The sequence below is a fragment of the Aotus nancymaae genome, unplaced genomic scaffold, assembly GCF_030222135.1.
Source record: "Aotus nancymaae isolate 86718 unplaced genomic scaffold, 86718_ANA_hifiasm-v0.15.2.pri h1tg000040l, whole genome shotgun sequence".
NCBI lineage: Eukaryota > Metazoa > Chordata > Mammalia > Primates > Aotidae > Aotus > Aotus nancymaae.
The window spans coordinates 13,538,318-13,552,743 of NW_026988454.1; the positions used below are offsets into that span (position 1 = coordinate 13,538,318).

Below are 14,426 nucleotides of genomic sequence, written 5' to 3' on the forward strand. Positions count from 1 at the left end.
CAAACCTCCGAATCTCCCAAGCCCACACTGGGTTCATGCTCCCCTTTGGCAGTTCTGGGAAATGGCTTTAAATTCTGACCCTGCCTATTACTAGTTATGCAACTTTGGGCCAGTTACTTAAAAGCCCTCTGATTCCCAGTTTCTTTTATTTTTTTAAATAATAGCACTTACTATATACTTAGCAATTTTTGTAAGTGCTTTAAGAATATTAACTCATTTACACATTTTAACACATTTAATTATCTGATTAATCCCATGAGGTGTAGGGACTGCTGTCCTCTCCATTTTGTAGATGAGGAAAGTGAGGGACAGAGAGGTTAAGTAACTTGCACAAGGTCACACAGCTGGAAAGTGGCAGAGCTGAATCTTGGCCGTCTGGCTCCGCAGGCCATACTGCGTCTCCTGGCTTGTATAGTTGGCATATAGCTTCTTCTTGCTTGGTTTACAACTGTTTAATCTTCAGCTACTTGAACAGCAACTGTAAATGATGCCATTTCCACAATGCATCACATGGTGCCAAAAACATAGTAGGTGTCAGTATTAGAAGTTCTGGACATTAACGTACTTAATTAAGTTGTCTTCCCCTCATTTATTTATTCGTTGACCACCTCAGGCCTCACAAGGACCTGGGTGCCCAGTTGAGGACCGGGTTCTGTCCTAGCTTTGCCTTTTTCCTGATAGGCTCTGGGATTTGCTTTCCTCATCAATAAACCAAAGATGATGGCAACCTGGCCAGCCCCCTCCATGGGATCACTGCAGGGATCCATGAGCCACGCCCTATGCATGCAGGGGCTTAATGTAATACAGGGCCTGGCTGTTTGGTCCATGCACTTTGAAATGATGATGGCAGTGTTGAGAGTGGGTTGGCTGAATGGTTTTTCCATGCAAATCCTGATGGCTCAGGTGGAGCAGAAGGGATGGATGTGTTCACCTCCATGCAGCAGAACTTGGCCGACTTGACACCAAAGCAGTGGGTGCGTCTGTGGTGGCCACTTGCACGCGTCTGTGCTGAGTTGGTTCTCCCCAGCGCTGTACACATAAAGTTGCTGTGTGGCAGGGGAGCTAGTTAATTCTACCCTTGGTTCAGCATAAGCATGCCAGTGACAATGGCTTTGCCAGTGTTTGGTTTTTAGACCAAATCGAATTTACAGTTTTGGCAAAGTAAGCTGCGCTAGGGAAGGCAAAGAGTATGGCTTCCTGGGTAAAGTGCATTCCTTTCTTCTCTTTCACATGTGGCTTCTTCTCCCCTCCCCTTGTTTGGTCCGAGGTCTGTTACAAAATTGGATACAAGGGTTTGGTTATTGAATTACAACAATCAACCTTGGAAAGTACACGTTTTACCAGAGTATTGCAGCAGGCTTTGTGTTCATCTCCACAATCGTGTTTTTGTCTTTAGAATCTCTCATTTTGCATTTTTAATGTCTGCTGTGAGATTTAGGTCTGCGTTTATACACATACACACACGCACGTATGCACACCTTCAGACTTACAAGTCAGTGCTGTGTTTCTTCCCTGCCCTCAGTGTTATCTTTCAAGTTCTTCATACATTTATTTTTTTTGAGGGAGGAGCAAGGGAAGAGGACTCACAGCAGAACATTGAAGGCTGCTGTTATATTCTGAATTTTGATGATCTCTTCAGTTGATCACAAAAATCAGCAGAAATTCCTCTCTCCAAAAGTGCTTTCAGACAATACTGACTCAATGCTAACTTCCGTTCTGTTCTTTTTTTTTTTTTTTTTTTTTGAGACGGAGTCTTGCCCTGTTGCCCACGCTGGAATGCAGTGGCATGATCTCAGTTCACTGCAGCCTCCATCTCCCAGGTTGAAGCAATTCACCTATCTCAGCCTCCTGAGTAGCTGGGATTACAGGCACGTGCCACCACACCTGGCCAATTTTTGTGTTTTTAGTAGAGACAGGGTTTCATCATGTTGACCAGGATGCTCTTGATCTCTTGACCTCATGATCCTCCTGCCTCGGCCTCCCAAAGTACTGGGATTACAGGCGTGAGCCACTGCGCCCAGCCACTTCTGTTCTTTTCAGTACCAACTTCTGTTCTTTCCCTGCTCTGGGCACTTCTTCCTCCATGGCTAGACTTTGTTCAGCAGCTCAGGGTCCCGGGAGGGGGCCAGGCTGGGTCCCTTTCACAGTGGTTGGAAGTTGTACAGAATCTGGTGGGGTTGGAGCAGCGTAGGCTTGGGAGCCAGAGGTTCCTGGTTACAGTTTTCAGCTGGGACACATTACTTATCCATTCAGAAACATCAAATGAGGGCAACTCGTCTGACTGTTGTTTTCTGGTTAACTTGAATCCTTGAGCTAAGGTATTCCTTCTATTTTTACTTTCTTAAATTATCCTGGCATGGATGTGTTTGCTAGTTCCAAGTTTTGTTTAAACAGTATGTCTTCTACTTAGGTCATGAAACTCAAAATTTCACTGTTTCTTGGTCATGTCTTCTGATGTCTTCAGGGTGACCTCAGTCTTAGAGGACATTAGTTACTAGTAAGAAAGTTGAGTTTGCTCTGGTAACAAGAAAATGCTTTAGGGTAGACTGTCCTTCCATTCCACTTGTTTTTGCGTTTTGTAAGAAATTGAAGCTGTGGGTTCATTACTAACGTATTTGGTAGCTCTTCAGCAATGTGTAGATCAGATTTTCCCAAATGGGTAAGAATCTAAACTTTTATTTTCTCTTCAGCGTTACTGTTCTTTCAGCTTGGTACCCTGAAAAATGGCCAGTGGGGTGTCCCTTGTCCTCAAAATTAGTCATTCCATTCCAGAAACACAGTGAAAGAACTTTGGTGGTTCTTAATTGGGCTTCCCGGGGTTCTTGGTGGCTGGATCTTTATCATGTGTTTGGATTTCACATGGCCCCTGCTTCCAAGGGAGCAGCAGTCCCAGCTCACAGCTCTGATCAGGGTCAAAACCCTGACGTACATACATCATTTTTATAGGGTTTTTCTCAAGAGCAAGTTCATTCATTTGCTAGTTTTTCTCTTCCTTTCTTTATTTCTCCCCTCCCCCGCCCACCTCCCTCCCTCCCTCCCTTCCTTTCTTCTCTTTTTCTTTTCTTTCTTTTTCTTTCTCTCTCTTTTTCTCTCTCTGTTTTCTTTCTTTCTTTATTCTTTCTCTCTTTTTTTCTCTATTTCTCCCTTTCTCTTCCTTTTTTTTCTTTTGGAGCTTTGAGGATGTTTAGGATTTAATTTTCTGGGCAGCTTATTTCCTTTTTCATACTCTGCTCTTGTAAGTAAAGGTAACTTCTAAAAGTAGCTCAGACATAGTCAGAAGCCTGGATTTTTAGACCTGGAAGAAACGCTGCAGCTTTCCAATCCAGTTTTCAGACATTGTGTTTCATCACGGTCCCCTTTCATCAAATTAAATTTAACCATAAGCCTCAAAGGATGGCTGATAAAATCAGAGCTGTAATTAGTAGTGTGCATGGGTGTCAGTTCTAATCGAAGCCTGCTAATCCACTCATGGGGAGCCTGAGAACCAGAACGAAGTGGTTTAGCCAGAGTCACCCAGGCAGGACAGGGGATACAGCCAGGAGGAGAAATTGGGCTCATTTCGGTAGAAATCAGATTGGTGGCTGCTGGGGATGGGGCTGTGGGAGGGAGTCGACAGCAAAGGGGCCTGAGGAAGCTTTTCTTGGGGGGCGATAGAAATGCTTGTATCATGATTATGGTGTGGTTGCATGACTGCATATTTTTCAAAGCTCATTGAGTTGTACACTGGAAATTGGTGACTTTTAATGTATATAAATTATGCCTCAAGAGAACTGACCAAAAGAAAATAAAGTGGCTAAAAAGTTGTAAGGAATCTCCTAAAACATTCAGGTCTTTCATTGCGGGAGGGAAGGTAACATTTTTCTATGCTTTTAAATTCAGTGTAACTGTATGAAATGATTCTTTAAAAAAGACAACAAAAAAAGAAAAACTCACGTTCCCTTAGTTCCAGACGAGACCGGTGGAGTCTCTTTCTGGTCGGCAGATGTCATCATCACTTTGTACTCATCGCTGCTGTCAGTTAGACCAAGGGTCCGTAAACCTGGGCCAGGCAGTAAATATTTGAGGCTTTGTGGACCAGCCCGTCTCTGTCACAGCCAATCAACTCGGCCATTGTAGCACAGAAGCAGCCAGAGACAATCCGTAAACCAAGGAGTCATGGCAGTGTTCCATTCAGACTTTGCAGAAACAGGCAGCCGGCGGGATTGCCTGGGTGCTGTTTTTGCCAACCTGTGAGTGACACGTTTGTTACTTTCGGAGAAACTCAGCAGAACAGGTGCTTACTGTGTCCTCACCAGTAGGATGAGTTACAGGATGGTGGGACTGCAGGGAGGTTTGGAAAAGGATGGGCCCCAAGGGGCTTGAGACGCTGTGTTGAGCTAACGGACTGGGATCTGTAAAGGACAGGATGGTTTTGCTTAGATGGAATGATAGAGGATGAATTAAGAGGAAGAAGGGACTGAGCATGGCATCCACTTTCTAGGTTTTTGTAGAAATCCAAGCAAGAGATATAAGTTCAGCTGTGACAGTGACCACGAGCAGAAGGGGACATGGTGAAGGGATACTCTGCAAAGACAAATGACAGAACAGAATGTAGAGAACACCTGAAGCTGGGATTACAGGAGTGTGCCACCACACCCAGCTAATATTTATATTTTTAGTAGAGCCGGGGTTTCACCATGTTGGCCAGGCTAGTCTTGAACTCCCGACCTCAAGTGATCCACCCACCTTGGTATCCCAAAGTGTTGGGATTACAGGTGTGAGCCACTGCGTCTGGCCCACTCCTGGGTTTCAAACATAGGATTATTAACCTCAAATTGCTATATTTAAGTCCACCTTGTATCAACTAGTTCTGAAAATTAAGGCCTACAGACATCAACAAAACTAGAGTGACAGAAGAAAGGCATTTCCAAGTGATGTAACTGGGTGACTGATCTCATGAAAGGGCACTCGGAGGCCTACAATAGACCACCTTTCTGGCTTTTGGTGTGCCCTGGCATCAGCCTTGCTCCCTCCATTAATCACACTGTGGTCACATAGAAGCCGAAACATGTCATGCTTCTGTTTGAAAACTTTTTTATTCTTAGCAAGATGTCACGTTTGGGGGAAGTTGTACTATGTTGAACAGCGGTGTCAGCATGTCAGGAAGGCTAAGAAGCTTTGATGTCAGGTCTTTACCATTTAATGTTTTTCAAAGTATTGGGAATTCTGAGAATATTGTGGTCAGGTGTGAATGTACCACCCAAATCTTGTTTCCTTTCCTCTGGTCCAGATGATAATAAACGGACCTACCCCTGAACCCCCGTCTCCTTTGTAGTAGAGGTCAGTTCCCAGCAGAGATGGTCTTACGTGTCTTACACATAGTAGGTGCTTCATAAAGTTTGTTGAATTAAATTGAATTTGTGAGTCTGTGACGATTCTCTCCATGGAATAACATAGTCTCCCAAATCCTGCTGGAGTCAAGTTTTTGTGTCACATGTCACTTTTTTTTTTTTTTGAGACAGAGTTTCATTCTTGTCGCCTAAGCTAGAGTACAATGGGATGATCTCAACTTACTGCAACCTCTGCCTCTTGGGTTCAAGTGATTCTCCTGCCTCAGCCTCCTGAGTAGCTGGGATTACAGGTGCCCACCATCACGCCCAGCTATTATTATTATTATTATTTGTATTTTTAGTAGAGATAAGATTTCACCATGTTGGCCAGGCTGGTCTCGAACTCCTGACCTCAAGTGATCCACCTGCCTTGGCCTCCCCCAGTGCTGGGATCACAGATGTGAGCCACCATGCCTGGCATATATCACTTGTGATCCTTAAAAGTCTTGAGTGAGATGAGAATCTTGAAGCTTTAGCTAAACTGATTTCTGAATTTAATCATTAAAAAAAAAAAAACCCGGAAAACAAAAAACAACCTAAAAGCACAAAACCCAACTCAAGCGAAAGTACTTAATGCAAAATGCTGGAAGAACCACTCTGGGCCTCTGTATTTGTAGAATTGTAGCTTCTGCTGACTGAGCTTGCCAAGCTGAAGCAAACCCACAGAGGGTGTGGTCTCTGGGATACTTTCCACTTAAGTCGTGATGACCATTTGCTTTCTGGAACTAGTTCATGATCTGATTTTACTCTTTTACAGAAAATGAGAATAGCCATAGTTGTGTTTTGTTTTGTTTGCATTGGGGCATTTACTCTAACTTCTTAACCTTCATGTACATAATCCTTTCTTTCTTTCTTTTTTTTTTTTTTTGAGACGGAGTGTGGCTCTGTCACCCAGGCTGGAGTGCAATGGCGCTATCTCAGCTCACTGCAACCTCCGCCTCGTGGGTTCAAGCAATTCTCTGCCTTAGCTTCCCGAGTAGCTGGGATTACAGGCACCTGCCACCATGCCTGGCTAATTTTTTTTTTTTTTTGTATTTCTAGTAGAGACGGGGTTTCACCATCTTGGCCAGGCTGGTCTTGAACTCCTGACCTTGTGATCCACCTGCCTCAGCCTCCCAAAGTGCTGGGATTACAGGCGTGAGCCACCAAGCCTGGCCATGCACATAAATCTTTCTACACTTAGGCACTCAGGGGAGATTAATTAATTAATAAAAATTAATTCTTAGTACAAGGCAGGTATCTTGTCAAAGAATGATACTGAAAGGCTTGGCGTTTTATTTTGTTTATGATATTTCTCTTTATGTAGAAATGATCTCCTTTAATCTTTCAACGTTGAAATGTACAGCAAGTATCTGTCTATAACTGATATCACAATCAATAGTTTATCTTCAGTTGCTTATTTACATAAGAAAATAAAAGCAGGCTAGGCACGGTAGCTCCCTATAATCCCAGCACTGTGGGGGGGACGAGTCAGGTGGATTGCTTGAGGTCAGGAGTTCAAGACCAGCCTGGCCAACATGGCAAAACCCCATCTCTACTAAAAATACAAAAATTAACTGGGCATGGTGGGTCATGCCTATAACCCCAGCTACTTGGGAGTGAGGCAGGATAATTGACAAGAATGCAACTCCATCTCAAAAAAGATAAAAGCAGATGACTTTTGTGCATTGGTGTGGTGTTAATATTTATGTGGAGCTCTTTGTCCACGAACAAAGTCACTACTTCATGGTGCTTATATTCTGATACAAATCATAAATTTTTTAAAGGTGAAACCAGTGATTATTGCAGGCTCTCACATTTGGGAGCACTTTCTGCGGAAGGTAATAACATGGCTACCTAAGCATTTGGGAGTTTCTGTGTCTCTTTAGCAACTTTTATTCTCTTTCAAAAAAAATTATTAATTTTTTTTTTCTGCCAGGGGTAGTGGCTTACACCCGTAATCCCAGCACTTTGGGAGGCTAAGGCAGGAAGATCGTTTGAGCTTAGGAGTTCGTGACCAGCCTGGGCAACATAGGGAGACCCTGTTTCTACAAAAAATAAAAAATTAGTTGAGTGCAGTGGCACACACCTGTAGCCTCAGCTAAGGGAGGAGCATCACTTGGGCCCAGGTGTTCAAGGCTGCAATGAGCTATGATCATGCCACTGTCAATAAACATGGGGTCTTGCTGTGTTGTCCAGGCTGGTCTCAAACTTCTGGCCTCAAGTGGTCGTTTTGCTTTGGCCTCCCAAAGTGCTAGGATTATAGGAGTAAGCCAGCATGCCCAGTCAATAACTTTTATTCTGAAAATTTAGAAAACTGAGGACCTGAATAAATCACATTTTAAAATTTAACTGAATTTACAGAGTATTTACTATGTGCTTCATGGTGTTTTAAGCTCTTTATAAACATTAACATTAAATTTTCATTACAGTTCTATATAATGGGTAGTATTAATATTCTCATTTTACGAATGAGACAGCTGAGTAACTTGCCCCAGGTTGCCCAGTCAGTAAGAAGGGAAACTGGTATTGGATTGCTGCCTCTTAACCGTGTGTGTGTGTGTGTGTGTGTGTGTGTGTGTGTGTGTGTGTGTGTTTTCATCTCGCATTTTGGATTTCCTTGAAGTTTTAGGATTCTATGCAGCCAGATTTCGCGACAATAGAGGAGGTCTGGGTCCTGTGACTCCTGTTCTGTGAGAATTTCTTCTCTTTTTCCTTTGCATTTAATTATGTGTTTAATTCGTGTAAATGGAATGTGTTTAATCTAATTTTACTGAATTATGTGTTTCTCTTGGTCCTGCTAGACTTTCTGTAAATTGCTTGAAGCAAGAAACTGACAGATAGATCCATTTGACAAACAAGTAAAAGAGTATGGTTTATTGCAAATTCTAAGACTATTAGATCAGTTTACTAGAAATGGAGGCTTTCCCCTCCTTTGTGGTACTGCATAATAGTTTAATTTAGCTGTTTATAAATGTTTAATTGTATTCTGAACAATAGGAAGGCTGAACAATAGGTCGTAATGTATTGGAATAATAAAACTCTGGAGGGCAACACTATTTAAAACCTAACATGTTCAATATATGGGTGCCTTGAGGACAAAGTCTTGAAGCCACAATAGATTCTATTCTTATATGGGCAGTAAAGTGATGTTTCTGCTTGATAATACTATGTCTCAGGAAACTTGTGATTATTTCAGGTACAATGGTTATATTCTCTCAGAATCCTCAAGGATATTCTGGTCAGTTTCTCAGAGAAATGCTCTGTATTCTTCAGTTCTCAATTTCTAATCATTTGTAACCTGAACGCTGTCCAGAACCCTCACCATTCCTTCCATCTAAAACCTTTTCAGTGCTCCAAATATTTACTTACAGTTCTAAAGCTACTTCTGAAGTCCAACTTCTCCCATGAATTTTTCAGTTAATTAACAGAGAAATGATCTGGCCTCATCTTTATTTCTCCTTAGCATTCAGGAATGACGCTTAAGAAACATCCAATATACTTTTTCACTTTAGTTTGAATGGACTGATTTATCCTATACGTGAAATCGAATGTCTCAGTGTTAGGCTTTGTATTATGAGCTGTGAGCTTGTTTAGCACAGTACATATCACCTGTTCCATTGGTCACTGGGCCTTGTTTATTTTAAGAAAGTCCATCACATGCGGATGAATATGAAAGAAAATGTTATTATATTTGTATTGGGTTGCTTGGGCTGCCATCACAAAGTTCCATAGGCTGGGAGGCTGGAACAACGGAAATGTATCTCATCACCGTTCTGGAGGCTGAAAGTCTGAGATTGAGGTATCAGCAGGGTAGGTTTCTTCTGAGGCTTCTCTCCTTGGTTTACAGATGACCGTCTTTTTCGTGTCATCACTTACCTTTCTTCTGGGTGTATCTGTGTCTTAATCTCTCTTTTTTTTTTGAGATGGAATCTTGCTCTTCTCACCCAGGCTGGAGTGCAGTGGTGCAATCTCAACTCACCGCAACCTCTGCCTCCCAGTTTCAAGTGATTCTCCTGCCTCAGCCTCCTGAGTAGCTGGGATTACAGGCATGCACCACCACACCTGGCTAATTTTCGTATTTTTAGTAGAGACGGAGTTTCTCCATGTTGGTCAGGCTGGTCTCGAGCTCCTGACCTCAGGTGATCTGCCTGCCTCGGCCTCCCAAAGTGCTGGGATTACAGGCGTTGAGCTACCATGCCCGACTGGTCTCCTCTTCTAATAAGGATACTAATCATTTGGATTGAGCCCACCTTAACTATGTCATTTAAACTTAATTCCTTCTTTAAAGATTCTCTCTCCAAATGCAGGGTACTGAGGGTTAGGACTGTGACATATAGATTTTGTGGGGACACAGCCATAACAGGCTTTAAATATATAACGTAGTTGTCCCGAACTTGTATGACAAATTAAAATGAAAAATTATTTTTAAACCTTAAAAATAGGCCAGGGAAGACAGCGTCCTGAGAGAGAGAAGATCATGATCCAGCTTAGAACTGGCTAAGTGATTCTGGGTAAACTTCACAGTAATTTCTCTTTCGTCTGTACTTTCCCAATTTTTTTTTGTACTCAGATCTGAAATAGGAGCTTCTTAGTTCCTGTAAGATTCTTTAATTCTATTTTAATAGCTGTCTTGTAGTTAGACCTTACTGCTGATTTAAGAAGTTGTCGGAGAAGAATTTTTATAATCCTGGGTTATAATCTCGTGTTTGTGAGAAAACGCAGAAGAGCGAGGCTTGTGTCCAGCAGACCCTAACTTGAATTTGACCTCTTTTCTTCTGCATCAGTTCTTCTCTTGGCATCTGACAAGCTATGTGACTGTGGACAGGTTATGTATCCTCCGTGAGCCTTAATTCTTTCATCCGCAAAATGGGAACAAAACAGGAGGCTATCCTTCAGTCTTGTCCCTTGTCACGGTTGCCTGCTACAGATATGGCCCCCTGCAGATGACTGACTCTGGGCGTCCTGGTGCTTAGGTTGCATGTGCAGCTCAGGTAGGGTCAGTCTCAACACCTGCTGACTTGCCTGGCCTCCCCTGCCTGCCTGACTCACATGCCATGAAGGCCACCTGTAGCTCAAGGCTGTCAGAGTGGAGCTGGGTTTATATCAATATCCTCAACCTTGCTTCCTGTGTAAATTGAGCCCCTGGGCTAGACAGGTGTCATTTTAGGGAGGATGAGTTTGGTTCCAAATGGTTGTCATAATTTTTGTTTATTACTTCCTCTTCCTGTATTTAAGACTCCCAAATGGTTATCAGAAAACTAGTCTTCTTCCTATATCTTATTAGGAGGCAAATGGTGAATATTTGTAGGGCAGAGGTGTAGTTTAGCCTCACACATCAGATTTTAATATCCATAGACTTTAGAGTTACAAACAGTAAGTGCTGGGCCTTTTCTAGCCCAGAGAAATACCCATATGACACAGGCTTTGTGAGGGTTAAATGAAATAAATGTGTGTGTGTGTGCGTGTGTGTGCGCGTGTGCATTTGGGGAGGAGGGGGCAGCAGCATGCTTTATACATACTTTTCCAGTTAAATTGAGTGTTCATTCTTTGTGTTGGGTTTGAGTTTATGTAACTCTGGTCTTTTAAAACACCAAGGTGACTTTTATTATTACACTTGAATAGATCAATTGATTCAGGGTGAAGTGTTACTCCAGTAAAACTATTAAAACAAGTTCTCTCTCCAGGAATAAGAAGTCTCAAGTTCTATCTGGCTTACTCATTTTAGTCATTCTATACAAGCATTAAAATACAGCACTTTTGGCCATAGTATTTGACCTGGAAAAATTCCTATAAGTGAACAGATTTAACATGCCTCTCTATGTGGTACCACTGCTGGTACCTTCTCCTTTAGAGAGTCTGTATTTTCAGGACTTTTTCAGTTGCAAGGGACAGAGATTCAACACAAACAAGCTTAATCTAAAAAAGGAAATTTATTTAAATTTAAGTGAAATATTCTGGGGCTAGAAGTATCTTTTAAAGCAAAGTTAGCTCCAGGGGCATTTAGGGTATTATTGGGACATTTTCTCTCTCTCTTTCTGGATGGATTTATTCTCAGGAAACTGATGAGATAAATGACTGCCAGCATTGCTAAGGTTTATCTTTTGACCTCTGATTGGAAAGGAAGAAAGAGCTTCTCAGTTCTTGTGTCCACATATCAAATATCAAGGAAGATTTTGATTGGTTCTGTTTGAGTCACACGTCCATCCCTAAACCTATGATTGGCTGGTGTATAGAGCACTGAGGGAAACCGGGCCATTTGCCAACCACTGTGGCAAAGCATCTTGACTGGCAAACTCCCTGGGATTACCTAGGGTGGGAAGGATGACGTCCCAAAAGAAGGATGTAGCAAACAGACAGCATGTCTGGTCCAGATAGTTAGCATTTTAAATTAGCAGGGGTTTGGTGTTTATTCCTTTAATTAACAGGGAATGAGAAGGTAACTATCATAAAATCACGCTGGGTCATTTGAGAATGTTAAGCTGCACTTGAAAACCTGATTTGCGATGTCATGCAGAGGCGCCCATTGGGTGGAATGTGCCTCACATAGATAATCAGATAGTGGCAACATAATTGGTGATTGCTGAGATTGATGTGACATGTGGGCAGTGTTGGGGGTAAAGGAACAAAATGACAATAATGGGACTTTGGTTGTTTTTGGCAGGATTGGATGACTGCCTGCAGCAATATGTCCACAAGTTTGAACGGGAGAAGATCAATGGTGAGCAGCTGCTGCAGATTTCCCATCAGGATCTGGAGGAGCTGGGGGTCACGCGGATCGGACACCAGGAGCTTGTGTTGGAGGCTGTGGACCTTCTCTGTGCACTGGTTAGTTCAGGAAAAGGTGATCTGTACCCTGATGACTTCTTTAGAGCCTTGTTCTTTGTGATTTAGCATATTACTGTTTTCTTAATGATCCATTGAAATAAAACATGAGCTGAGGGCCTGGCGCGGTGGCTCATGCCTGTAATCCCAGCACTTTCGGAGGCCGAGGCAAGCAGATCACAAGGTCAAGAGATTGAGGCCAACATGGTGAGACCCCATCTCTGTGAAAAATACAAAAATTAGCTGATGCAGTGGCTCTTGCCTATAATCCCAACAACTCGGGAGGCTGAGGCAGGAGAATCACTTGAACCTGGGAGGCAGAGACTGCAGTGAGCCAAGGTTGTGCCACTGCACTCCAGCCTGGCAACAGAGAGAGACTCTGTCTCAAAAAAAAAAAAAACAAAAACAAAACACAACACACACACACACACGCGCGCGTACACACACACAAAAACCATGGGCTGAAGATACTATAAGAAGGGGAAAAAATAAGTTATTTTCTACATTAAGAGTTGGCAAACTATGGCCTGCGAGTTAAATCTGGCACACTGTCTATTTTTGTAAATAAAGTTTTATTGGAACACAGCAATGTCCTTTTGCTTATGTGTTTGTGGCTGCTTTCTTGCTACAGTGACAAAATTGAGTAGTTTTAATGGGACCACATGGTTCCCCCAAAGGGTAAAATATTTATTAACTTGTCATTTATGGGAAGAGTTTGTCTTTTTCAGAAAATCTCTGTATTCGTCTAATTTTCTTATCTTTTATAAGAAAAAGACAATGGAAATAGTCCTGAATGAAAATGTCATCTTCTGGCCAGGCACTGGGAGACTGAGGCGGGCGGATTGCTTGAGTCCAGGAGTTTGAGACCAGCCTGGGCAGCATAGTGAAACCCTGTGTCTACTAGAAATAAAAAAAAATTAGCCGGGTGTGGCAGCATGCACCTATAGTCCTAGATATTCAGGAGGCTGAGGTCAGAGAATCACCTGAGCCTGGGAGGTAGAGGTTGCAGTGCGCGGAGATCACACCACTGCACTCCAGCCCAGAGTGAGACCCTGTCTCAAAAAAGAAAAGAAAATATTATCTTCTAAATTGAAGTGAGAAATAGGTTCTGATTTTCATGTCTGGTTTTGTTACTATAAAAAGCAGTTGAGTTTCACAGATATTGGTGAATTTAAATAACTGATATTAGCACTTGACATGACCTATGAAATGGTAGCTAGACAGGAAAAAATGTGGCCTTCATTACATTTTGTAGAGAATGGGTTTTGGCTTTAACATGAATGAGTAAAATCCTGCTGGGTCCTGACACTGGAATCACACCTGTGGCTGCATGGGTAGCTTCTTTAGGTGTGGGCCAGAAACACCTCACGTGTAAGGACATTTTGTTTATAAATTGGTTAGTGTGGGTGGGATTCAAGTCTGCCTGTCCCGGTGCCAGGCAGTTTACTTAACTGTCAGGATTTGGACAAACTCGACGGCATTCAGGCTGGGTTAGTAACTCCCTGAGCCCAAGCCAGGGGTATATACAATTACATCACTGAGAATGGTGGGAAAGAATGCGCTGCCGATGATTTTGCCATCACTGGTCTGCGTACTGTTGATTATATAACACTTGCTGCATTGTGTGTATTCTTCTTCTTAAAATGGACAGAGCCCTGTCTTCTGCACTGAGATGTGCCGCTCTTGTTTAGGAAAGTAATGGGGAAATTATTTGTGGTTGACAAATGAGCTGCCGCCTGGGAGACGCTCCGGCCAAGTGGTCTAAGCACTGGTCTGGGAAGCAGGAATTTGTATTCTAATCCTGGCTCTGCTACACGCTACTCCTTCTGTGACCTCCGGGGAAATGGTGGTGTCTGTTTTTCCCATCTGTACAGTAACGCTCACCTCAGATGTGGCTGTGTACTATTGTGTAAGTGTTTTGCTCTGCCCAGAAGTCTAAGCGTCCTGTTTATTACTGAAACTGTATTTTTTTTTTTTGTACAGATATGTTTGGGTTTACTTTTATTATGCTTTCTGGGAACATGGCTTTTCCGTCTTTTCTGCTTGATGTTTGCAAACTGTCTCTTTCATTTTGCAGTAATACTTTGAGGACAGGTCAATTTACTTGGAAATCTAAAGCAAGAGAGGCGGGATGGAAGGGTCAGCTAGAGACACGTCGTGTGCATCAAGTGGGTTGATCAACATACCAGCTGCCTCTGAGCATTCTCTTTGCTCTTTCCTCTTCTCTACCTCTTAGAGCATTAGACTAAAATG

General features: G+C 42.6%; 1 protein-coding gene across 5 annotated transcripts in view; it reads left to right on the forward strand.

The window, feature by feature from the left end:
• The window catches only part of CNKSR3 (CNKSR family member 3), a 108,398-nt gene that overhangs the window by 52,814 nt on the left and 41,158 nt on the right, over nt 1-14,426 (forward strand). For 3 of the 5 annotated variants that reach the window (XM_064360532.1, XM_064360534.1, XM_064360536.1), the window contains exon 2: nt 12,013-12,176. In XM_064360532.1, coding sequence (XP_064216602.1) covers nt 12,013-12,176 — 164 coding nt within the window. Of the gene's footprint in view, nt 1-11,765; nt 11,788-12,012; nt 12,177-13,579; nt 14,083-14,426 lie in introns of those variants that run through there. The other 2 variants (XM_064360535.1, XM_064360533.1) reach the window with 2 other exon arrangements.